Here is a 24,692-nt window from a genome sequence, read left to right as displayed (position 1 = left end):
AAAGTCCAGTCCCAAATCAAAAACAGAGAGAGCAGAAACTGCTTTACTTTAAAAATACCATCTTAAGGGAAGCTGGTGATCATCAAGGTTACCCACCTTCCCACATGCTCAGAGTCAGGTACTCCTTTCCCTGGGAAGCTCTCCAAACAAGAGACAAACACAGGACCATAGCAATGCAAGCCCCTTAGGTTTAATGACTTCATCTTCCCTCATAGCCCTAAAATTCTGTAGTTTGTAGACTCTTGACAATATCCCATATGAAGATAACCTCCCCAGAAAATCGTCCCAGAAGTGTGCAGAGATAGAAATCATTCCTCTGAAAAGCATTTTATTGGAATTTCAAATGAAAAGCTAACTTACAGCATGTTTCTGCCAATAATCTCTTAAAACAGGCCTCTTTTTTTTATGCACCACAACTTCCTGCATGTCTTCAAGAGATGGATGCTGGCCAATTTCCTCCTCAAATGGCAACATGTATTCATCTACAGGTCCTAAAATGAAAAAAAAAAAAATCATTTTAATTCAAATCTTCCTGACTTCCAAACTGGAACAACCTTTCTGAAACATACTCTGTATCACCTTTTCCCAACTGTTAAATGCTATAATGACAGGAGATAAAAAGATTCTCAACTACTTCTACCACATTATGACCCAAATGCTAGTTTAGGAGAAATCAAAAACTCTACAATTTGGCATAAGCCTGCTAAATTTGCATAAGGAGCTTTCTCATCTACTGTATGAGGAATATGCCTATCTCCATACACAGATAGGACCACAGGGAACCAACAATATTTGCAAATCGAGGCTATAATATCCCTTTAAGTACTTCTGACAATTCAAATCAGACTGTAAACAGTGGTGCTTCCATCTGACAATTTGGGGGTCAGTCTCTTATAACCATCTTTATTCTGTGACACATCCTAACCCTCTACACGTTTTGCATGAGGAATTATGTACCTCAGAGTCGCACGGCCTCCTCACAAAAGCTGCCAAAAATCGTTTTTAAAAAAATCACCAGCATACTCCAAATAGGGTTCCCAACTAGCCTTCAGAATCTGCCTTCACAGACAAAATGTATTCAACAAAATAAATTGTTCCTTTTTTCTTAGGCATACTCAAATAGGATAATGTAGTTACAAGTTAATACTAATATTTAATAAGCACTTACCCTGACTAGGAACTTCATATGTTATTTCCTTCTATTTTACACCTCCACAGAGTGAAGGTGACATTACCTCTATCTTACAGATAGGAAAGCAGCTCAGAAAAGTTCCATAATTTGCACAAGGGCATACAGCTGTTAGGTGGTAGAGTGGAATTTGAATCCATCTCTGCCACTAAAGTCTGTGCTTTCAATCACTGTGCTGTCTCCCCTTGACAGAAACCGTTCACTAAAGAGCAATTGCATGTAAAGGGTCTGTATATGGACCTAAACGTTGTACAGATACTCCTACTCCTGGATAGGATATAAGTTATAAACAATGAATCGTAAAGGAGGACGTCTAACTCCAGCCTCTCCAAATGGAAGAATCCTTGATGCCTGGATAGTCCGTCTCCGCTTAAGCATTTCCAGTGACTCAAGAGTACTGACATTCTAAAATGTCTATTTAACTCTTGCTATTCAAAATGTGGTCCACAGCTCAGCAGCACTGGCACTGACTTGTAGCCTGCAAGAAATAGAAGCATCAGGCCCCAACCCAGACCTACTGAGTCAACAGGAACTTTATCAGGAGTTCAGTACACATTAAAGTCTGAGAGTCACTGAACTGAACCATCAACAATTAGCCATCAACCAATTTTAAAGTACTCACTTGAGCAATGTTCACACTGTCCCCTCCTGCCCCAATTTCTGACTTAAGGGTCAGAAATCCCTGACTCTGCAATTATTTCACAGCACATGCAAAGCATTTTAGAAATATCAGCACCGGGTCTCCTGGGTGGCTCGGTTGTTAAGCATCTGCCTTCGGCTCAGGTCATGATCTCAGAGTCCTGGGATGGAGCCCCACATCGGGCTCCCTGCTCCGCGGGAAGCCTGCTTCTCCCTCTCCCACTCCCCCTGCTTGTGTTCCCTCTCTCGCTGTGTTTTTCTCTCTCAAATAAATAAAATCTTTAAAATATATATATATATCTGTCCTTCTCATTTTTCATAAAATCTTCCCTGATAACCGTTCTACCCCAAAACAAAGCATTTTTCACTCCTCTAAACTCCCATTAACACTCTCTTAACATTCCTCAGGTATTACATTCGTCCAAAATAACTTACTGAATATCTATGTACTGAGCACGAAGCTAGGCAATTCACACTTACCTTACTCTAGAGTCAATTGTCCAGGATATATTTTATTCCCTTAATTAAACTATACATTGCTTAAGGGCAGGGCCTTGTATATCCCCTATACCACCATATCCAATGGTTGGCTTTGGAGAGTTCATATTATTAAAGTTCTTATAAAATACATTTTCCTATAACATCTACCATCCAACCTATTTCTGCTTCCATAAATGCACATAATAAATGTACTTCCTCTTCCACTTTGAGCCAAACTACACTGAACAGCTTACTCTTCCTCTAGACTTCTAAGCTAGAATTATATCCAAACTGCTTCAAACTTTCTTAGGTCTGGATCCACCCCCATGCCAAACCCCCAATCTTAGAAGAATGAATGGCTATCCATTCCTGAGCACTCTACTAAGTTCCCTTTAAAAGCACAGTACCCCAAATCAAATTTCATATACCAGAGGTAGTCTGTCCTACACTGAGAGACCATTACAGTACTCAGAAAACATAGTATTCTCATAAATATACGTTAAGTTGGTCTAAATACTCTACACAACTTTCTTCTATGGTCTTTTCACAATCTGTAGGAAGTTTTTACGTAATTATAAATTAAAACGATCAAGCTAATTGACATTTGTCAACATGTCTGCTTTATATTTTCACGTCCAAAAAAAAGTACTGTAACACAAGTGAAGAGAATGGAGAACTTCTGAGAAGCACTAAAGATAGTATCTAGCACACTATAATTTTGTCACGCCAGGAAAATAGTATGCAAGCTTCTTATCAATCGATCAGTGCAAATATTTATAGGACTTGAACAAGGATTTACATAACAAAAACAATAATTCTTTAGAACCAAGGTGTGCAAGAGAATATAACTAGTGTTCATAATAACGTCTACATCAGCTCAGACTTTCAAGGCTGTAAGGAGACAGAATTTAACCTGTGGTATATCCAAAGGCATGCTCAATTTTGTGCCCTGGAGGATGGACTGTAAATTCAATCTGGTTAAGTATGTATTGACATCATGGGAGTGATGAATAGATTCAGCCTTGAGTATCCTGAAGGGAAAATCCCCCAACTCTTCCTTTATCTCCTCTTGCCAAAAGAGTTGACTTTGCAACCTGGGGGCAGGCAGGACCCGCAGGACCTACCAAAGTGGCAGCCCTATCCCTACATTTGGATCAGAGTTTCAAATCTAGGTTTCACCATTTACCACCTTGAAGCTAAAACTGGCAATCTGCTTAATTTCTACTTAAAATTTGAGCCTCAAATTGCTCATGTATAAAACTAAGATAGTAACTACCTCCAGAGGAGTTTTAGGAAATTAGCTAAAGGTATGTGAAGGGCCTAGTGCAAGATACATGGCAATGGTAAAGGATCAATACATGCCCATACCTTCCCTCTCCAGCCTGCCCCCATCCCCCGCCTCCTGAATTCCATTTAAGCCACTACCTCTTGGAGTCTACTTAAAAAAAGTTTTTTGTACTTTGAAATATTACCTTTTGAGTATAATCATCCCTTTTCATATATGTGTAGTAGACAATAGGCATATCTTTTAAAAAAAAAATATTTTTTCCCTTACCATCTGCAGCAGTACAGCGAGAAGCCAGTTCCCACAGGACTAATCCCATGGCGTACATATCTATCCTCAAAAATGCATCCCTTTGGAAGTTTATAGCACCCTCTAATACCTCTGGAGCCATATACCTCCGGGTACCAACCTGAAAAAGATGTTGAAAGCAAAGAGTACTCATTCATTAACTTTATGAACTAACATTTTATGGTTTTGTAAAAAGAATCAAAACCAAATGTGGTCTGCTATCGTATCAGGTAAGGTAACCAAATTATGACCACCGGACTACAGAGTCAAGGAGCACTGTATTCCATTTCAAGTAATAACAGCCAAGACACTAGAAATGGGAAGTTTCCATCAGCAGGGATTTCTTAAACAGAGTACTATGCAGCTCTGAAAAAACATGAAATAAATCTGGACTGATACGGAAAAGTTTCCAAAAACACTGTACAGCAAGGAACAAAGCAGTATATATACTGAGATCCTTTCTGGATACACTTAATAAATATATCAGCAAACATTATGCTGGCGCTGGCTTAGAATTTTTTCCCCTTTCTGGAAGTAATCACAAAAACAATGGTGGTTCTGTTGGAGACAAGGACAAGAAAACTATACTTCTCAATTGTACCTTCGCATCCTGTTTGAAATGTGTATCTTAAAAAAAAAAGAATACTCATTTTTGAGGGTTTCTCTTTCTTTATTAACAAAAAGTAGTAATATAAAACTTAAAAAGAATTAGCCAAGTAAAGAATGGATAAACTTTTAAAAGTTCTATTTCTACAACGTGTACATATTTATTCATTCATGAATTCTGCCTTGGAATTCTTTATATCTGTCCCTAACAATTTGGTATTTCTTAGTATTGGAACTATGGTTACTAAGCTACTATAGCTAGCCTTGGTTGGTGCTTGACAATATTCACATATGAATGCTTAAAAAATTCTTATAGGATAGCTGGGTGGATCACATTCTAATTGAGTTTTTGGAGATCTAGGGCGTGGCCAGATAATGGTATTCCAAAAAGCTCTATCCTCAGGTGACTGATCTCTAGATTACAAGTTAGACAATTATCTGTGAACGCACATACAATAGAAATGTCTAAAAAAGGGAATAGATCACTAAGACTCCAAAGCTCAAGTTTTTAATTCATTTAATAACAACACTTAAAAGAAAGAAAAAAACAGTAGCTCTGCTTTTTTTGCATCTTTAACTGTACTATAAGCAAGCATTTCTCAAAAGTTTACTTTTCTCCTAAAGATAAATGTATTAAGGCAGGCATATGTGGTGATGACCACTGGGTGTTATATGCAACTAATGAATTGTTGAACACAACAAAAACTAATGATGTATTATTATGTGTTAGCTAATTGAATATAAGAAAAAAAAGTTCTTAGCAGAAAAAAAAAAAGATAATATATGCCATCCAAAGTACTTATAAAGTGACAACTACCTTCTTAGTGTAAAATGTCCTCTCTTTTGTAAATTAATAAGATAAAAATCTTATTTTTATATATGTAAAATGTACAATAACATGAATTTTGAAATTTTCTGGTCCAAGAAGTCTAAAGTCAAGTAACCAGTGATGTAATAAGTAATTATTTTTACCTCCTCATGTAAACCAACTGAGAGGACAGTAAAAGATAGGAATAAGTCTCAAATTTTTTTCTTAAGAAAAGGGGGGAAGAGGGTTATGAAGTGCCAGAGGATTAAACGGTTCCCCACATTTAGTTTTATGATAATCACACAAGTCAGCTCCCTGGGCCTCCTGCACAATCTCCCTCCTCCGCAATATACTCCATAGGACTGCCTTCATTTCCAAACACATTTGGTATCAACTTTTCTAGAACTCTGACTGCTGACCATTGCTGTAAACTAAATTCTTGTATCATCAGTCAGTATTGCTAAAATTTGTTATGCTGTGATTCTTTAATAACTATTCTTGGAGGTCAATAGGATATACTGGGGAAAATGAAAGCTGACAATTAGATAACCAAGTAATTTCCATGATTTGAAAGATGAAGAAATAATCATGCCAACTTTGTAAGGAAATGTCACCTTTCAGGTCAAACTGGTTTTCTTAATAAAAAGGTGATCCTGTAGGCGTGAAAGCACCTTTCCTCGCCTCACAGTTTCTGAGAATAAAATATATGGATAATGTTTTTTTAAAAGATTCCCATTGTTCAGAGCTCTTTGTACAAATCTTAACTAGAGAGAGTTAATTAGGCTCTTTGCTCAGGGCTTTGCAAGTGCTCTGAACTCTGGAGAGAATTCAAAGAAAAGCTGTAAAATTGGCTAAAGAGTTAATGAAGCACTAAAGACCAAGAAGCAAGAAACTGTAATTGTTGTGTGGAAAAATCAGGCAATAGATATTAATACATAGTAGCATGAACAGTAACTGATTGTTCTGCCATTCCTCTTAGGATGATGAAAGAATTAACAAATTAAAACTACTGTGTTATTACTAAGAACTCCCTAAGAATGAGGTCTACTTAAGTGTGCTGGAGTCTAACTTGATTAGTTTTAAAAATAGAATCCCATGACATGTGTCTAAGTTGTTTTATGAATTGATTGATCTAAACTACTTGAGTTCCTAACAGTCCTTCACCACCACATGAAAATGTCTTCCTCAGTAAATTTAACATATTAAGAGAGTCATTTTATATTAGATGCTGATTTAATAACCATCACAGTAATTTTAGATCAATTCAATCTAGATGTGCCATTCTAAGAAAATATGGGACAAGATTATTTTTTCTTACAGTTTATAGTTACTATCCTTACCTGTCCATGGGTATCACCTGCAGACTTGCCAGCCTCAAATTTTAATGCCAACCCAAAGTCAGCAATGCAAGCTGTCAGATTGTTTTTCAACAGCACATTTTTACTCTTGATGTCCCTTGCAAATAGAAAGATAAAGTATTCAAATTAATTTTAAACAAGTTATCTTTTAAAATTTTTCATTGAAAGTGGGAAAGAAGGAGACTAAACTACAGAAGTATGATAAACAGGAAAAAGGAGGGAGAAAAAGCTTGAAGCACAAGAGTAGAGTAACAAACTCCTATTCATAACATGGACAATAAGAAGGAACTCTGTCCATAAAGCAGTTTTATTAAAGAGCTGCTATTCCAAAAATACTGTCTAGCCTACATGTTATCTATGTTATTCCTACCTACCAATCATAAAATTGCTGGTTTTTTGAGGTAAAATGAATATTTCAGAGTTTATAGTTGGAAACACCCATTGCAACTGAAATTTTAAGAAACCAAACTGAGGACATTAGGAGAAGGAAGGGAAAAATGAAGGGGGCGGGGAATCGGAGGGAGAGATGAACCATGAGAGACTATGGACTCAGAAACAAACAGGGTTTTAGAGGGGAGGGGGGAGGGGGGATTGGTTAGCCCGGTGATTGGTATTAAGGAGGGCATGTACTGCATGGAGCACTGGGTGTTATACGAAAACAATGGATCGTGGGTCACCACATCAAAAACTAAAAAAAAAAAAGAAACCAAACTGAAAGAATATTCAAATAATTGGGGCCTTTGGCCTACTGGTACACGCCTACATATTAGAATGGACCCTTATTTTAGTGGTTCTTCGATTCATCAGCCTTGTAGAAAAGCATCTCTAGGAATGTATACCAGAAAATTTTCACCATAAACAAACTGCTCCAGCTAGATCCTGGTGTTCTGAAAAGAGTAACCCTTTTAAAGCAATCAGATAACTTCTTTCACACACTAGCTTCAACTGATTCATCCTAGAGATTACTATACTCTAGTTACATACATCTATGCCATGAGCAGTGGTTAAATTTATGTGCACAGACACAGAGACCAAGAGTGGGACAGAGGAGACACAGGTAGTCACCCACAAATGCTCCAAAACCAATCAATTGTAGCCTCAAAAGATTTTTAGGAATCCTACTCCTAATAACCTTTGGGGGTGCCAAAGGATTAGTTCCCTATAGGACTAGGTGAGACGAGCAAAAATCCAGGAAGAGACAGACTGTATGCAGGAAAGTGAGAAAAAAGGGGAGCTATTTCTGAGGTAGAAATCATTTAAGGTTTGCAAAATCAATCTATTTTATTAGAGTTGGATTAAAAGTAATGCCTCCAAGCAACCTAAAACACCAACTGGTGGCACTCAATTATCTGCTAAATGAATTGGTTCACACCAACTTTTAAAGCAACCATGTTTTTTTAATTAAGTGTATAATGGACACACAATGTTACATTAGTTTCAAGTGTACAACATTGTGATTCAACAAGTCTATATATCATGCTATGCTCACTCAAGTGTAGTTACTATCTGTTACCATACAATACCATTGATTATATTCCCTAATGTTGTACCTTTTATCCCCATGACTTACTTATTCCATAAATGGAATCTTGTATCCTACTCCTCTTCACCCATTTTGTCCATACTCCCACTCCCACCCCCACCCTCTCCTCTGCCAACCATCAGTTTGTTCTCTGTATTTACAGGTCTGTTTCTAAAGCAACTATCTTTAAATTGAATACACAATGGCAAACTGATCCCATGTTTCAAGGAACTAACATTTTCCCTTTTGAGGGTATGACAACTACTGGCTTCAAGCCCATTTATTCAAATGATGCCTCCCTCCACCTCAGCTCAGGTAATGATCACATGGTCATTACAAACAAGAAAAAAAGATACTCAAAGTCTCTCCTTAATTACATCTTATTATATCACTGAAGTAAATCATGTTTTAAAGCAAAACAAATTTCTTTTTCCTTTGAGATCGACAAAATACACTTTCACTCTTAACCATGCTTTCAGGAATAAGATAAATTAAAACACAGGTCAGTAATTAAACTTTGCTAATGATACTAAATATATACATTACCCAAAATACTTCCTGGCCATTCTCAAAGCTAATTTGAAAATCAACTGCCTCCTCTAGCATGATTAGGTAGTTAGGGGGAAAACAAATTTTGCACAGTAGATTAAAAGTTTAAATAATAAATACTGAATTATTTGGGAAAATAATATAAATTTAGCTCTACCTGTGAGATATGGCAGGTTTGTGGCCATCTTTTAGGCCAGGTATATCCTCATGCAAATATGCCAATCCTCTAGCCATGGTTTCTGCAATATGACACAATTCATTCCAAGAGACCACATTAGCCTTAAGAAAGTCTGACAGTGAACCCTAAAGAAAAGGGGGGAAAAAAACAACTTATGCTCTGGACAAAAGCCATTTGACATGGAGAACTTTCCTTTTTACTTTTAAGAGATTATGGAAGGCAATATATCTTTACTTTTAGTGAATAATAATATCCAAAAAAACAAAAACAAAAACAATCTTTCTGGAAGGGTTCAAGTTTCACACTAGTAAACATTTGACTAGAATGGAATACGTCTAATCTTTAAAGTTTTGCTACAAGGCACAGTCAATTTCCTCCTATTTTGAAGGCAGAAGTTAAAAACAAACAAAAATACTATTTGAAAATCTAGAGTTCAGGAAAATATTTAAAAAGTTAAAATACACTGACTACAAGGATGTTAGTTATATCATAGGACTACGAAAACACAAAATTAAGACATATAAGCAACTATGTCAGAATCTTCCTCTAGAGATTACCACTATCCTTCTGGTCAAGAATTTAGAGACGTTTAAGAGCCACCTAGATCTGACAATGATGAAACTAATTGCCAAGTCAACACAATTTCCTATTTCATTAACATGTACTTTCATACTAACTACGAAAGTAGAAAAACTGAGGGAAAACAGCAACTGCGTTTTGGTGATAATTACAAATTAGTGACAGATCAAAGATCAGATCAATCTCCTGACTCTAGTTTTGTCACTAGGCTACACAAAATTCAAGCTAAAAAATGGTCCACATAATCAAGATGGATCATGAATGGTAAATGAAAATGACTAAGCACCGGCTACAATGAAAGAATTATTTGTAAGAGCGGTAACTGCAGCACAAGAAATAAGGGACAAAAGACTGGTTTTATATTAGTAGAGGGTTAGGTGAAAAAGTTGCCATCTTTGCTCTTTTATTAAAATAAATTAGTTTTTAAAGGATTTTTATTTATAAATATTAACCAACTATAACAACATACTGTTCCCAGAAAAACAAGTCTGAGGGATTTGTAGCCAACGTTAAGGAGGTAAACTTTCCTGAGTTAAAACGGAAAGTAGTTTTACCTTTTCATGAAATGCGGTGATTAGCCAAAGATCCACATCAACACTGGTGCCTCGTTTTTCTGCACCAATGAACTGTAATATGTTCTCATGCTTCATTCCAGGTAAACTATAAACTTCATATTCATTTTGCCATGATTGTTTGTCCTAGAGTTAAAAAGAAAGAATAGTAAGAGTGCAAAGAACACAGGCAAATAAGCCGTATCTAAGAGATTACTCAAGTAGATTGTAAGGCAAAATTTAAAAATAAAGCTAAGTATGAAAAGATTCTTTGATTTTGTCTTATTTTTTCCGAAAAGAAATCTAAGAATAAGGTAACAACTCTATGACAAATGCCTGCCCTGCCCCACTCCCTGAAACATACTTTTCTGTGTTTCTAATTTGCAAATACAGGAGTTATCATCAGAAATGGTGCACATCTGTATCTAACAATGGCAACACATTCTGCTGACAATTTCATAATACAGTGTCATTTCATCATGGTGTGAAGTTACTTGTGTTTATTCAGAATAATCTCCCTGAAGTACGAATTTCAGGTAGAATGACTTCATCTCAATAGAAAACAATTTTTTTGTTCAAAGATTAACATTATATCAAACGTTTTTAAAATGTTGAGAATACCCTGCAAAGTCAATGAGAGCACAATAGGGTATAAATAGGCAATACAATAATTTAAAACACTATATACTCACTTGTGACTGCAAGCAACCCATGCCTACTCCTTGCCTACATGTCTGCTTATAAAGAATTAGTTTCTCTTCACAGTGGAAGAATAATGAAAGTTGGAGGCACCATAGCGTAATGGTTAGGAACCCTCTGGATCCAAACTATCTTAAGAACCTTTGCCAAGTGACAATCATTCGGTTTCCTCATTAGCAAATGGGGACCACAGTGTCTGCCCCATAGGGTTGTTGTATTATGTATATGTGTGTTGTTTGCTATATATGGGTAATATATGGACACCTATTACTGAGTACTCCTATATAAAGCACCTCTTCCTGACAGTAAGAAGCATTCAATAAAATATTAGCTACTGTTACTCTTGCTATTGTTACCCTTGTGTTAATATCCAAAGGCCTTTCTCTAACTTTTAAGCTTCTTCCCACAATGAAAGAACAACCCTGAATTTGTCAATCTTAGCAGAACAGACTAGACTCTTCCATTAAGAACTATAGTTTTAAAGTATCTGCAATGCTACCACAAAAGGCTTTAGAGGAGGCAACAAAGATAAAAGCTAGGTATATTAAGACAAAAGAAAAAACGGATTCTGTAACTCTGGAATGAGGAAGATCCACTGTGCAGATACAGTGGCGGAGCCTGAATCACCAAACCCAACCAGGACCAGAGCAGCACAGGAGGCATTAGCTAGAGGGGTGTGAAGCAAGAGACAGGGATGAAGAAAACAGCATAGATCTATACCACCAATGGACTCAAACAAAACATAAGAACAGCTCAGAGGTGCATTAGACCAGGGTTTTATGAGGTCCCTTTAAAAGAGAAACAAGTCAACAGTAAACCAATTATTTGAAATCTTGATTCGCTGCCTCTGAAAATTCACCAAACAAAATCTGAAATGATTACATGGGCACTCAAAGTAAGACAAAAATGAATCAGTCTGGTAATATACCTCTAAACAAGTCTAAAACCAGTATGCTATTCCTTCATTCTTCTCTTTGTTTTCTGATAATGTCAATGGGATATTAAAAGTGAACCAACGAAATTCTATTACTGGAATCCTCCACTAATACTACATTTCTGTAGTATCTTTATTGGCAAAAGATCTCCTTTATGTTCATTCACTGGAATTCCACCCCTCCGAACAGACAGAAGGACTGCTGTACCATGAGTCCCATTCCTCAGATGAGAAGGCAGACAAAAGGACTAATCGCTTTCCTCGGTATCACGAAGAACCACCCAGAAACGTGGTTTGTGTTTTCGGACTATTTCTGAATTACAATAATCGAGCCAGTTGCACCTTTTACAAAATATATGCAGATGAGAAAGACGCAGTAACATACCTGTATTGGAAATATTTTCACAGCCACGTACTCATTGAGCAGCTGGGCTTTCCACACACAACCAAATCTTCCCCTTGCTTTCACTTCTAATAACTGCAGTGGCTTCAAACCTAGTAACGGAGAAGGTGGGGGTGGTCCTGGGTCCTACAGATAAACAATAACAGTAGTTATCAGAAAGCAGCACATGATACAGATCAATGCTAAATATGAGAAAAAAAAAGTGAGTATACTGAGGAATCAATTGACAGAAACAGGAAACACATACAAATGACACTAACGTCAATCTTACTAAAACTGAGTTCTCAAGCATTACTAGTTATTTATAGTGATCGTAAGGCAATAAGGCAAGCCACTTGAATTGAGAGTTTTCGTAATGATATTCGGCACTATTGCTATATAAGGACAGCAGTAGAAATGACCTCAAATCATTCTGAGTCAGTCTCACTAATTTTCTGGACTAAGATCTTCTGTAACCTTTAGGATATTATTAACAGTATTTCAACGGTTTCATCACGTTGGTACTTCATTAGAAGATGAGGATTTTAAAAGTGCCAGCAACAGCAAATTACAGCTATTTCTCAAAGGAAAACAATCCTCAAAATCCACTACTTTCTCCAATGACTGTTTATCTTTAAATCTTTTCTTCATTAATCTCAGAAATGCACAGTCATTCTCAAATGCATTGCAGATTAAGTGTATAAAATACAAAGCACATAAATATGTTAATAGCCAAACTTTTCTGTTCATTCTAATTTTTCAACCTACTAACAATCCCTTTGCTTATAATTACCTCCCCAAATTGACCTGAGATAAAAATTATTAGTCTGATTGGCAAAGAAAGCAGAAATTATAATCCAGAAAATGAGTGTTCATCGTAATAGATGGCAAGATAAATGAAAGAAAAGTGTACTGCTATAGTTAATTTTGAAAATGGAGCAAATATAGTATATAAATAGGGGTACAACATTTACAAAACACAAGAGCATCCTTCCTATACAAAGCAGAATGGCAACCCTCACTGGAAGCATTGTATCATTTCAGTATCTGCAACTAAAACAAGATGTAGGAAGCCTTTTGAAAAGCTTCCAGAGAAAAGTAATAAAAATGTATGAAGGGCTGCATAATGAGTATTACAAAGAACTAAAATTTCTGTGGCAACAGCAACAGACACTGACACTGGGTGGCATCTAAGTCGCTTGGAAATAGTATGTCCTCCTGTATCACAGCATCTCTCTCTTCCTTTCCTCCCTTTTTTTTTTTTTTTTAAAGATTTTATTTATTTATTTGTCAGAGAGAGCCAGAGCACAAGCAGGGAGAGTGGCAGGCAGAGGGAGAAGCAGGCTCCCCGATGAGCAGGGAGCCCGATGTGGGACTCGATCCCAGGACCCTGGGATCATGACCTGAGCCGAAGGCAGCCGCTTAACCGACTGAGCCACCCAGGCACCCCCTTTCCTCCCCTTTTAAGAAAATATCCCCTCTTCTAATGCCCCAAGACTGTCAGTGCTCCCTTTGGGTGCTATTCAGCCCACTGGTGTCACTCAAGATTTTAAACAGTTGACACCTGCATTAGAAAGACCCTCAAAAATAGAAATACTGCAAGGTATTAAAGAGGACAAAGGTGCAATTTCTTTGTAGGCAATCCTTTACAAAATGGCTTGAGAATTCCTACTTCAAAATAGTATGATAAACTAGAAAACTTCCTGTGACTCATTTCAACCTCAGATATTTATTTTTAAAATGTCTACAAAAAGTTGCTTTGCCTTCACACATTCAAAAGACAAAAGGTTATAGTAGAGCTAAAGAGTGTTGTAGTTTAACAGAGTGATGAGTCCAGAAAGTCAGATACAAATCTTAAAGAAGTATGGCCCCTAAAGTTATGATTCTCACTGGAAAGGGACACAAGACTCTAGGCAGAGGTTTTATCAAACTTAAACCCACCCTACCTCATTGCTCGACCGGTCAAAACCCACCCTACCTCATTGCTCGACCGGTCATTTGTAACTGTAATAAGAGATGCTACTGACAGGAGCAGGCTGCGGATGTGGATGTGGAGACGGGAGGGAAAAAGGTGGGAAACTAGTCTTGTAGAGGCAGAGGAAAGCACTCATGCTCAAAGTCCAAGAATTATTACACAACTGCATAAAATAATTATGCTAACAGAAAAAAGTTCAATCTGAAAAAATTTAAATAACTACGAAGTTAAGAATCAAGGAAGGATTCCCCTTCTTTAGAACTAAGTCAGAAATGTCAAGTTTTCAAAGCAGGGATACCAAAAATTTAAGTATGCAGATAAGAGCTGAAAGCTCAAGAGGCAAAATAACCACGTAAAGAAGAAAATGGCTCTTGACTTAAACATTAAGATGTTTAATAACTTTTAATATAAACTGATAATGCCTCTCGATAACATATGACATTACCCATTCTCTGTTCTAAGGCGTACCAACCACATGGGTATGATTCAGTCTATAAAACAGGATTCAGAGGACTTAATCCACATCTCAAATTAAGACTATGTCACCAGTTCAAAATACAATTTTAATATAATACTAACCTTAATTTTAGGAAACATACAATAACTTTCAATGTCTATATTTAGAGGGAAAAAGATCACCGAATATTTTCCAAAAGCACAAATAAACTCCAAGGTTCCCATAAGTTTCCAAGTCTTTGTTGGGCAAGTTTCTAAGCTACCGTTATCAGTAAAAAATCTTAGCTCACTCTCCTAATGATACTACCATTCTATTCAGCCTTCTATCATAACAGCCTGAAACAGACTGTTGTTAAAAGTAAGAAGAATACTGGCGAATTTTTAAAGGGTGAGGAAAATGTCTACAAAGGCACACTCCTACAGAATGTCAAACTTTTAGAAATGGTATGTGGTTTTAAGTAATATTCTATAATACTTAAAAGATGAGACTCAAAAACAAGTAACTAAAATACAGACCATAACTCTACAAAATACATAATGCCAATATGGCTTTTTGCTTTTTTAATGAAAAATTACTAGAATATCCTCTTCCATACTTTTCAGCTCTTCATTAAATTTATAGGAAGCTTTAACTGCATCTCTAATATCTGGCTTTTACTTATCCTATCATCTGAGACTATCAAATTATTTGTAGTTTATGAGCATCATTATACTAATTTACCCACAAAAAACTCAATGCAGTTTACCCTTGAACAACATGGGTTTGAAGTTTAGGGGTCCACTTCTATGTGGATTTTTTTCTAATAAATACAGTACAGTCAGGACGGTAAACGTATGTTCTCTTCGTTAAGATTTTAATAACATTTTCTTCTCTCTCGTTTACTTTATTGTAAGAATATACTACATCATACATGTAACATACAAAATATATGTTAATCAGCCATTTGTGTTATTAGTCACAAAACTCAGTAGTTAAGTTTTGGGGGAGTAAAAAGTTATACACAGGTTTGTGCACGGCACTGGCACCCCTAAGCCCTGCATTGTTCAAGGGTCAACTGTACCTGATTCTAGGAATAAAGATTTATACCTTTAAAATATATCAACACCTGGCGAGGCAAATTTGGGCTTGAACTTCATAATGACAGCAACATTCTGATATTATCATAAAACATGACTTTGCCCCACTACACAGAAAACCAGCTTTGGGGGATCAACTGCGAGGACTGGGGAATTCCTGAAAACTTTTCCTAAGTCTCCAGTTCTCTTGCAATCCCCACGCTATTTTGCACAGTTAAGAAGACATGCAGTAGAACGTGTCTCCACTTAGATCTCTTCTTTACCCATTTGTATATGAAAATTACGGCATCAGGAGACATCATGTTGAGAAACAACAAATGGCAATCACTGAAAATCGTGCCCCCATCCCAACACTGCTACCCAGTAGGATTACTATACTCAAGACTGGAATAAATTAGCAGAAGTGAAGAGCTGCTAAGTAGTCTATGATCATTGTACTTCTTCTGAGTTCTCAAGTGAGAAGGGTAAATTCTAATCTAAAAGCCTTCAAACTCTAGAGAGCAAAAGATCAACTTATACTTCTCTAGCCAGCCCATTTGCTAAGGAGGCTAAAGATGAAAGAAACTATCTGAAAATATAGATTTCACATTAAAGGATAATGGGTTTCACCAGAAAGTCAGCTCCTGGTAAAAATGAGCATATGCGGACATTAAGCTAGTGACATACTAGCCATTAGGTGTTAACATCTAATCAACTAAGTTTCTACATTCCAACTCAGGTAAGTATAAATGTGGTTAACAAGTCTTTGAAAACCAAAAACTATTACTGTGGCAAATCAATCATGTTTTTAATACTAAAAGTGGTAAAAAAAAAAAAAAAAAGAAAAAGAAAAATTCATAACACAAATTTATAAAGGATGCACAATAAAGCAACAACAAAAATCTAAGAAAAAAATGTTTAATATGCATCCACAAAAAGTTCCACAACCATAAAACAAACATCAATGCATCTTACCTCTATCATTATATGAAAGGCGTGCTTGTGAAGAAAAAACACAGGCAAAAGAAATTACGATTTATATCCAGAATGAAATGAAAAATGACACATCAGTTACAAAAGTGAAGGAAGGAGAATAATGATTTAGCTTTTTAAAAGTTGGCAATGATCCAATGTATCATATTTTTAAAATAAGAACTGGGAACACTTTCCTTATAAAGGGAGGAAAGTAGTATCAAACAAACAAAAAACCTGGATATCACCTTTCAGATGAGGGGCATTATCATATAGACAACTCTAGTATGACCCCAAATTACCTGATCCAATGAACTTCAAGCTAGCAAACTACACTGAGTCTTAAATAATTGTTACTTGTTTTTCTAAGAAGTTCTAGAGTCTAAACTGGATGAGTAAAACAAGCAATTTGATTGAGAAAATACGCGCTGGAATTGGCTTCTGGACACGAGAGGGCAGTATTGCCTTTAACAAAAACTAGAAGCAGCACAGAAGAAATTTTTACGTAACCAGAATAAGTTCCTCAGCCCACACTTTGGCAGTTGTTTTAAGAGTCCCTAAAATCTCCCATTTCCTGAACTGTTTCACTCCCTTTTCATGGAAGATATCATAATCAATTAGAAAAATGTTTCTAGTGTCTTTGTGTGTGCAACATAAACAATATACTAGGGTAAGAAAATAAAGACAGGGGAAGAATTAAAAAATGAGAATTAAGTAGAAACATAGTGACAGGCCAGGCCCATTGTTGACTTACTAGCCACATCGAGAGTGAAGAAGTCAAGCAGTGGTGGCCATGGGAACAAGTATCCATACATATTTTTCAGTCTGAGGACACTCAGATACTGATAGAGAACAAGATTTTCATTTTCCCAGTCATCCTAAAATAGTTAGGGGCCTAAATTTAAAATTAAGAGAAATACTGTCACCAGTGTAAAAGAAGGCTTCAAATCCCTCCAATCACTGAGTATATCTGCCGTTTCCAATATTTCTACAATATTTATACAGAGAATAGCACTGACAAAAAAGATTTGATAACTCATTTATATGTACCCGTAGTTTAACTAGTTTTGCTTCCTTCTTGATTTTCTCCTGTGATAATGATTCAGGATTATTTATAATTCATCGAAAAGGCTTAGCTAATCCTACTATCAAAACATCAGTACTCCAGAGTAAAATTCATCCCTTGAAAGAAATACATGCCAAATGAATAGCTAGACTTTAGCTTCCCAAGGCCTAGGTATCTCAGGTTTTGTTTTCATTACAGGTACTACAGAGATAACCCTGCCAGTATAATGACACTATGCAAGTAGGTTCATGTACCTTCCCAAAAAGGTATCTTTGCTCAATATACTTCTCAATAAATGAACATTAGAGTAAGTCAGAGAATGATCAAGCTAAACAAGGGACACCAAAAACAGGCCTCAATGCGTAAATTATGTTATAAAACAAAAGGGTCAATACAGAATCCAAAAAAATTAAATCACTGAAATACATGGATAACAAGGAACCAAATAAAACCATCTGAATTCACAACATGGAAAATGAAACTTGAGTATCATGCACTGTAACTGGAGAGAACAGTGAAAACCAAATCAGCACATTAATGTCAAGTAATTAGGCTGCTGGATGAGAAAGAGACTTGCTGCTTATTCCTTAAGGGCTAAAGAAACTTAACTGTGTTGCCAAACATCAGAAAAGAATGAATAGGACTTCTCCATGCACTCAACAAATCCTTGAGTGCCTAGTTGTGCTAGGCACTGACTACCCAGGTTCTCATAGTGCTTACTATAGTGTGGGGGAAGGAAGACTAGTCAAAGACACCACACTGATGGATGCATAATTATAAAATAAGAGCAGTAAAAAGGAATTCAGTATCCTGAGCACCTGTAAGGTGAAAACGGACTTCCAAGGGCACGTTAAGTAAGAGAAGATCTTCCTGAGGAGAGGATCCTTGAAAAATGGAGTAAGTACTCGAGGGAGACAGGTTAGGTGGGAAAATGGTACTGGGATGCATCCTAAATTTCTGACTTGGGCCACCGAATGGTTACTGGTTCTATTTACTGAGAACCAGGTTTGGAGAGATCATTACCACGGAATGTTAAGTGCCTGGAGACATCTAAGTGCTGATGGTTAGTAGGCAGTTAGATGTACAGAACAGGAACACAAAGAAGTCTTTCTAGAAATACGGATTTTGGTTCATTTATATACTATAAACACACATAGATGACATTACTATAAATTCTCTCTTATTCACTATTTAAACCATTCTAAAATTTATATATACATATATATTTTTTGATAACTCACTAAATATCTTCTTAGGACTACCAAGATTTAAGGACCCCCACCCCAAAGTATTTGAAAACTGACAAGCTCTGAATTTGTTTCATCTTAGTCATCTAATTATCTCATGCTCTAAGAAATTTTACAATTGCTAATTTTAAAAAAGACTATTGCCAAGCAGACTGAAATAGAATCTATAAAGAAATAATATAGTGTGTATATCAGAACAAATGCTTCTGAGCTAGGGAAAGCATGATATGATACATTAACATATGCAATAATATTGATACTGCCAAATGCACAGCCATCATTCTATCCAATTAGATCTTCAAAATTCCATTGTGATATATCAACTCCTACTTCCTCCGTTTTCCTCATCTAACTCCTGAAAGCAAGGCAAAGACAGACCGAGGTGGAGGAAACAGGATTCTGAATAAGTTCCCTAAGAAGAAAGTAGCTCCTCAAGGTAGCTAGCAATGGGGTTCAAAAGTCTGAACAAGATGTAAGGGATATCCATTCTCCTTCTGGCCACTGCTCAGAAGCATCAGGTTTATTAGTGAGGACAGAAGAAATTTTATTTATTTTAGCATTTGTATTCTGCAAGTAAAGCTGAAAAAAAAGGAAAAGGATCATGTTATACATTATAGAAATTGATGTGATAAAATGATTACGTTTACCTACAAGGCTTTATGTACTTACAATAAAAACTATTTTAAATTTACATACTCTGATTCCTCCCTTTATCCTACTTTAGGTTTTTATGCCCCCCCCCAATTATTTACTGAAATAAGCCATTCTATTAAAATTACTTCAATGAATAATAATCCTTGGGTCTAAATGGCCAGACTTCACCACTCAGCAGACTGACACTAGGCCGACACTTCACCTATCTGTGCCATGATTTTCTTATCTATGAAATGGACTTAATAAAACAGAACCTATATCATGGGGTGTTGAAAGATTAATCAGTGTAAAGTGCCCTGTGTAGTCCCTGACAGAGTACTCAAAAAGAAATCTTTCACTGCACTAATTTCAAAGTACTGACATATAAATATATATTTACAATGGCTTTAATAAATAGGATACCTTTTGAGTACAATTTTGAAGTTGCAACTCTGTTAGCAGTAACAGCTAACATGTTTTGAGCACTTAACATTAGATAGGCACCCCCGGTGGGGCTCCTAGTCACCACAGAACTGGAGTCAGACCTTTCTCCTCTTCTCCTCCACCTTTGACCAAAATTGCTGATGCAATTCATTTCCAAGCTGCACAAACGACCAACCAACCTATTTTTTGTTCACCCACATATTTATTAACTGTGGGCTTCAAAAGGGCCAGCCAGAACTGTCCCTCTGGGGCTCGCCAATACCCAGCAGCATGATGCCTGGCACACAGCACGAACTCAGGCATCAGGTGAGTGGGTCAGCTGAAACCAAACCGACAAATGCCAACACCCGCCAGCCTACGTGATACAAGCAGCTTTCACTAACAAATGAGCTCAGAAGATGTGACAGTGATGAAGTAGCTAGGAATGAAGGAAGAAATCTACAGTGAGGTCCAGGAAATAAAGAACTGAGAGAAAAGGACACTTTTTCCTATCGTCCATCTCCTCGCCAGACAAGAAAAAGGAGAAATTATGTACTCTGTTCTATATGCATCAGTCCCATTTGTAAACTGGAAGATGGGGCCATCCACAGTCCAAAGGAAAACTGAACTCAAGATTTTAAAAATTAAATGGAAGTCATCTTTAGAAATAAAGTGCTTTCATTATTAACTTTAATATATAGCTTTAACTTGTTTTAAGCTTTGGATAAAGCTTTTAATTTTTTTTTTCCCCCTTCTCCCCTTCCTTTCCTTTTTGCTTTTGGACACGGAATTTCAGCAAATCTCCAAGTGGGCCTGTCCATGCATTTGCTAAGTAAAACAGCTCATATATGCCTAAGAGAGTAATTTTTTGTCAAGCTGCAAGTCTACAAATAATTTATGACACTTCTCCCCACAATTAGTTTAGAAATATACATAAAACTAAGTCGTAATTTAAGCTGTAACAAAAATAATCACACACAAAGGTGGAACACAGAAGTAAAGAGACTTTTGTAGGAGCCCTGCACTATTTCTTAGGCATATACAAAAAAACAAAAACAAAAACAAAACAGAAGGATGCTCAACTGCAAGACAAGAGCATTATATCACCATACTTTAAACATGCTAAAATAAAGTAAGACAGTGAAATGTAGGTTCCAGGTCTTAGCAGAAACCTAACACCAACTCTAAGCTAATAAAACATAAAGTTTTGATATTTCATGAGCATACATTAAAGCTCCACTAAATTTCACTTAAGAACACATCATTTAATCAGAATGAGATTGAAAAGTATTGAGCTGAAAAGCTGTCCTCAGTATACTGTTAAATTAAAAGAAAGCAATTGTGAAATAACATTCTGTAGTTTATAAAAGGGGGGAAAAAAGCATATACTCAAACAAATGAGATTAGAAAGAGGTGCCAAAGGATACATACCAACCTGTTAAAATTGATTATCTCAGGAAAGTGATAAAGGAAAAAAAAGAAAGAACAAATGGTTCTATCTCCTTTTTTTGCACACACTTCCTTCTGTATAATTTGTCTTATTATAACAGGCAAGTATTTGAAATTAATTCTTAAAAAGAAAAAAATTTAAAAGGAAAGAAAAAGTGAGTCAACCTATTTCAAGATGTGCTTCGATAGATGTGATGATACTCATTTTGCAAGTATAACTTAATATTAGCATATTAATACTCATTTAATTTTAGTAAATTTCTCCTGCATCCTCCACAAATAGGTAAGCAGTACCTTTTCCTAAACTGACTTGGCTGAATGATGCTATGCTACCCTTTCAGTATCTTATTAATTTTAAATGGGTACATATATAGACTCATGTTCAACAGGAAATCCTACACAGCATTTTCACAGATGGCTCGGTTTCTCAGTGGATAGTAATTTGACATAGCATGAAATGACAACCTATTATTACTTTAATATTAAGATCAGCAGGATTATTTTGTGTGCCCAAATAAGCATCCCAAACATCTGAAAGTCTTCACTCTTCCTCAGACCAAAATCAAGACAAAATGTCATGATGTAGAGAACTGAGGAGACTGATGTCATTTAAGTAGGCATTACTGTTGCAATACTATAGTGCTACTTAAACAGCCTTTAAAAATGAACAAGAAGTTAACTTTATACCTTGTTAAAGGCAGGTAATTTCTAGCCCCTAAAATCCGCTTTCTTATCAAGTGTTTTTTATCAGCATAAATATAGATCTTATTAACAGGAAACTTCAGCTCACATATGGTTTTGAGAGCGATGCAAACACTTTTACTGAAACCACATTAACTCTAACCACAGTAAGACTTCTTAATCACAGAGTCAATGCATCCATTCCCTCCTATTCTTGACTCACCAGCACTAGAAAAACCAGTTTGTGTTCAGTTTACTCACTGCAGGTTACAAGAGCAAATTCCTGTATGTGGAAAAACAATTTCAGCACAGGTAAAAGAAAAGGACCTAGGGGATGCAAATTAAAAAGATGCTTCAAGCTTGTGATTCCAAAAAGAACTGAATACTGGCACTGTCTTACGAAAGCCTGGAATACTTCAACTTATTTTACCCTAAAGAAATATGGCCTCTAGATTTATCTTAAAACTAAGCTCTAAAGCTCTTTATTAAATGAATGCCTGGGCATGCTGCATTATCATCTCAGTATAACTCTAAATGCAACAAAGTCAAATTTGGCAATTCATCACTTACAGAATGGTTATATGCACAAACACTGCGTGAATACAGCAGTGATTTACAACACACAGCTGGTCTTCAAGGAGCTTACAGTCAAGTGGGAGATTGGAACATGTACACAAATGACTAGAGCCTCTCTCAACTGTTATTCGTCTGAATCACACAAGACAGAAACTGACTTCAACACTATTTTCTCAATTCTTTTAAGGACAGTACATAACTAATACCATTCTAGATGCATACGATGGATGGCTTAGGGTGCAATGGGAGGAAAGAATAAAAAGGTAAATGTATGGAGGTATGAAAGCCCCCGTGTCATACTCCCGACTTTGTATTCTTTGCTGTGGATCACTGAGAGCCCTCAAACACAGTTTTAAAAACAGAAGCAACATAATCAGACATGTAAAATGCCCTTCTACAGCAATAGTATAGATGGAGAGAGAGAGAGAAGACAAGCTATGAGATTACAGAAATAATCTCAGCCTCAGATGTAATAATGTCCTGAACTACAACAGGATCAAGAAGGATGAAAAGGTGGGGCGCCTGGGTGGCTCAGTCGTTAAGCGTCTGCCTTCAGCTCAGGTCATGATCCCAGGGTCCTGGGATCGAGCCCCACATCGGGCTCCATGCTCCGCAGGAAGCCTGCTTCTCCCTCTCTCACTCCCACTGCTTGTGTTCCCTCTCTCACTGTGTCTGTCTCTGTCAAATAAATAAATAAAATCTTTAAAAAAAAAAAAAAAGAAGGATGAAAAGGTGAATGAATAGGACTTGGTAAATGACAGGGCCAAAAAAAGTAGTAGTTGTCTCCCAGGCTTTCATCCAGGGTGACGGGGAAGACAATGTTAGAAACATAACAGTTATAGGTTATAATGTTAGAAATGTTAACAGAAACATATGCTAGAAACATAATAGTTATAGGTTATAAAGAAAGAAGAATGGCTTCAATTAAAAAAAAACAGCAAAATTACTTTTTCCATTCCTCTTACTATGCTAGATTTGAGAATTAATATTTTTTAGTGGTTACTAAGAGCCGTAAGACCAGATTTTAAAGCATGTATATCCTTAGATCATTTCTTCACAATAAAATACTAACACCAGAAGAAATTCTAACTTGGTGTCTTAGAAATAAAGAACCCCATAATTTTGCTGTCAGAACCAGCTTAGTAAGAAGATATATGTGGGTATCTCTTGTCTTCCAGGATGCCACAGACTGATCTTTTACCCCCCAATGAGAATAAAAGACTGAGATCAGACCAACGAATGGTCACAGTATACATAACTTTAGCTTGTTCTGCGAGATCCACTATAAATTCTCTTCAAGTATAGAGCTTATTATAGGAATGACTTGTCAATAAGATATTACCACATGATAAGACTAATGTCATAAAACAGACCAGTTAATTCACAAACCAGCCTTTAGCCAAAGCTTTAAGGAAAAGTTTCCCTAAGAAAAGGAATGAAAAATTTCATGTCACTGTCTAAGTGTTTGAAGATATGGAGGAAAAATGTTTCAGAAATCCATAAGAACGTAAGATCTTTTCCTAACTAGTCTTGGGAATTAATGGGGACATGAATATGGAGTGAAATACAGAAATCACCTTAAGACTTCAAATGTATGTCTCCCTTACTTATTACTCCTGTCCCTCGTAAAAGTCTTGAATAACTAGTAAGCATTGGCACTATCAACTCAGCAGCACAGGAATCCTTACCTACAACCCAATCATGCTGATAAACCTTATTCTAAAATGTGCTAAAAAATTTTGTTAATGGAAAACACATGAATATGCCCTTGGATATATCCATGACTTTTCTTTTTTGTCCTATGTGAGAGACAATGTGATATTACTGCTCATTTTAGTAGTCAAACTTTTCAACATCCAAAGTAGAAAAATAAATCAGCCTACAGAATGATTTTGAAATGGCAGGAATGTTTACTGAATTACCTAAAACACTAGAGACATCGGCTTTCTGGGGGAAAAAAAAAAAAAAGAGGCAGAACAGGATAAGCAGCAAGAAAAGCAAAGCTTTAGTTCAGATTCCAGCTCTGACACTTGTAAGCTTTGCTATGTCTCAATTTCTTTATCTATAAAATGGAAATTAAAACTACATAAACAACCCTGTGAGGTAAAGTG

At 36.3% G+C, this 24,692-nt stretch overlaps 1 protein-coding gene across 1 annotated transcript in view; it reads right to left on the bottom strand.

Moving 5' to 3' along the window:
* The window catches only part of ACVR2A (activin A receptor type 2A), a 79,893-nt gene that overhangs the window by 1,623 nt on the left and 53,578 nt on the right, over positions 1 to 24,692 (bottom strand). Inside the window, exons 5-10 of the mRNA XM_021702779.2 lie at positions 12,051 to 12,194; positions 10,036 to 10,179; positions 8,882 to 9,027; positions 6,636 to 6,750; positions 3,864 to 4,002; positions 361 to 491 (exon numbers count right to left, since the gene is read on the bottom strand). Of these exons, the coding sequence (XP_021558454.2) occupies positions 361 to 491; positions 3,864 to 4,002; positions 6,636 to 6,750; positions 8,882 to 9,027; positions 10,036 to 10,179; positions 12,051 to 12,194 (819 nt within the window). The remainder of the gene's footprint in view (positions 1 to 360; positions 492 to 3,863; positions 4,003 to 6,635; positions 6,751 to 8,881; positions 9,028 to 10,035; positions 10,180 to 12,050; positions 12,195 to 24,692) is intronic.

Source organism: Neomonachus schauinslandi, chromosome 3, assembly GCF_002201575.2.
Source record: "Neomonachus schauinslandi chromosome 3, ASM220157v2, whole genome shotgun sequence".
Taxonomy (NCBI): Eukaryota; Metazoa; Chordata; class Mammalia; order Carnivora; family Phocidae; genus Neomonachus; species Neomonachus schauinslandi.
This window is presented reverse-complemented; position numbering and strand designations above follow the sequence as displayed.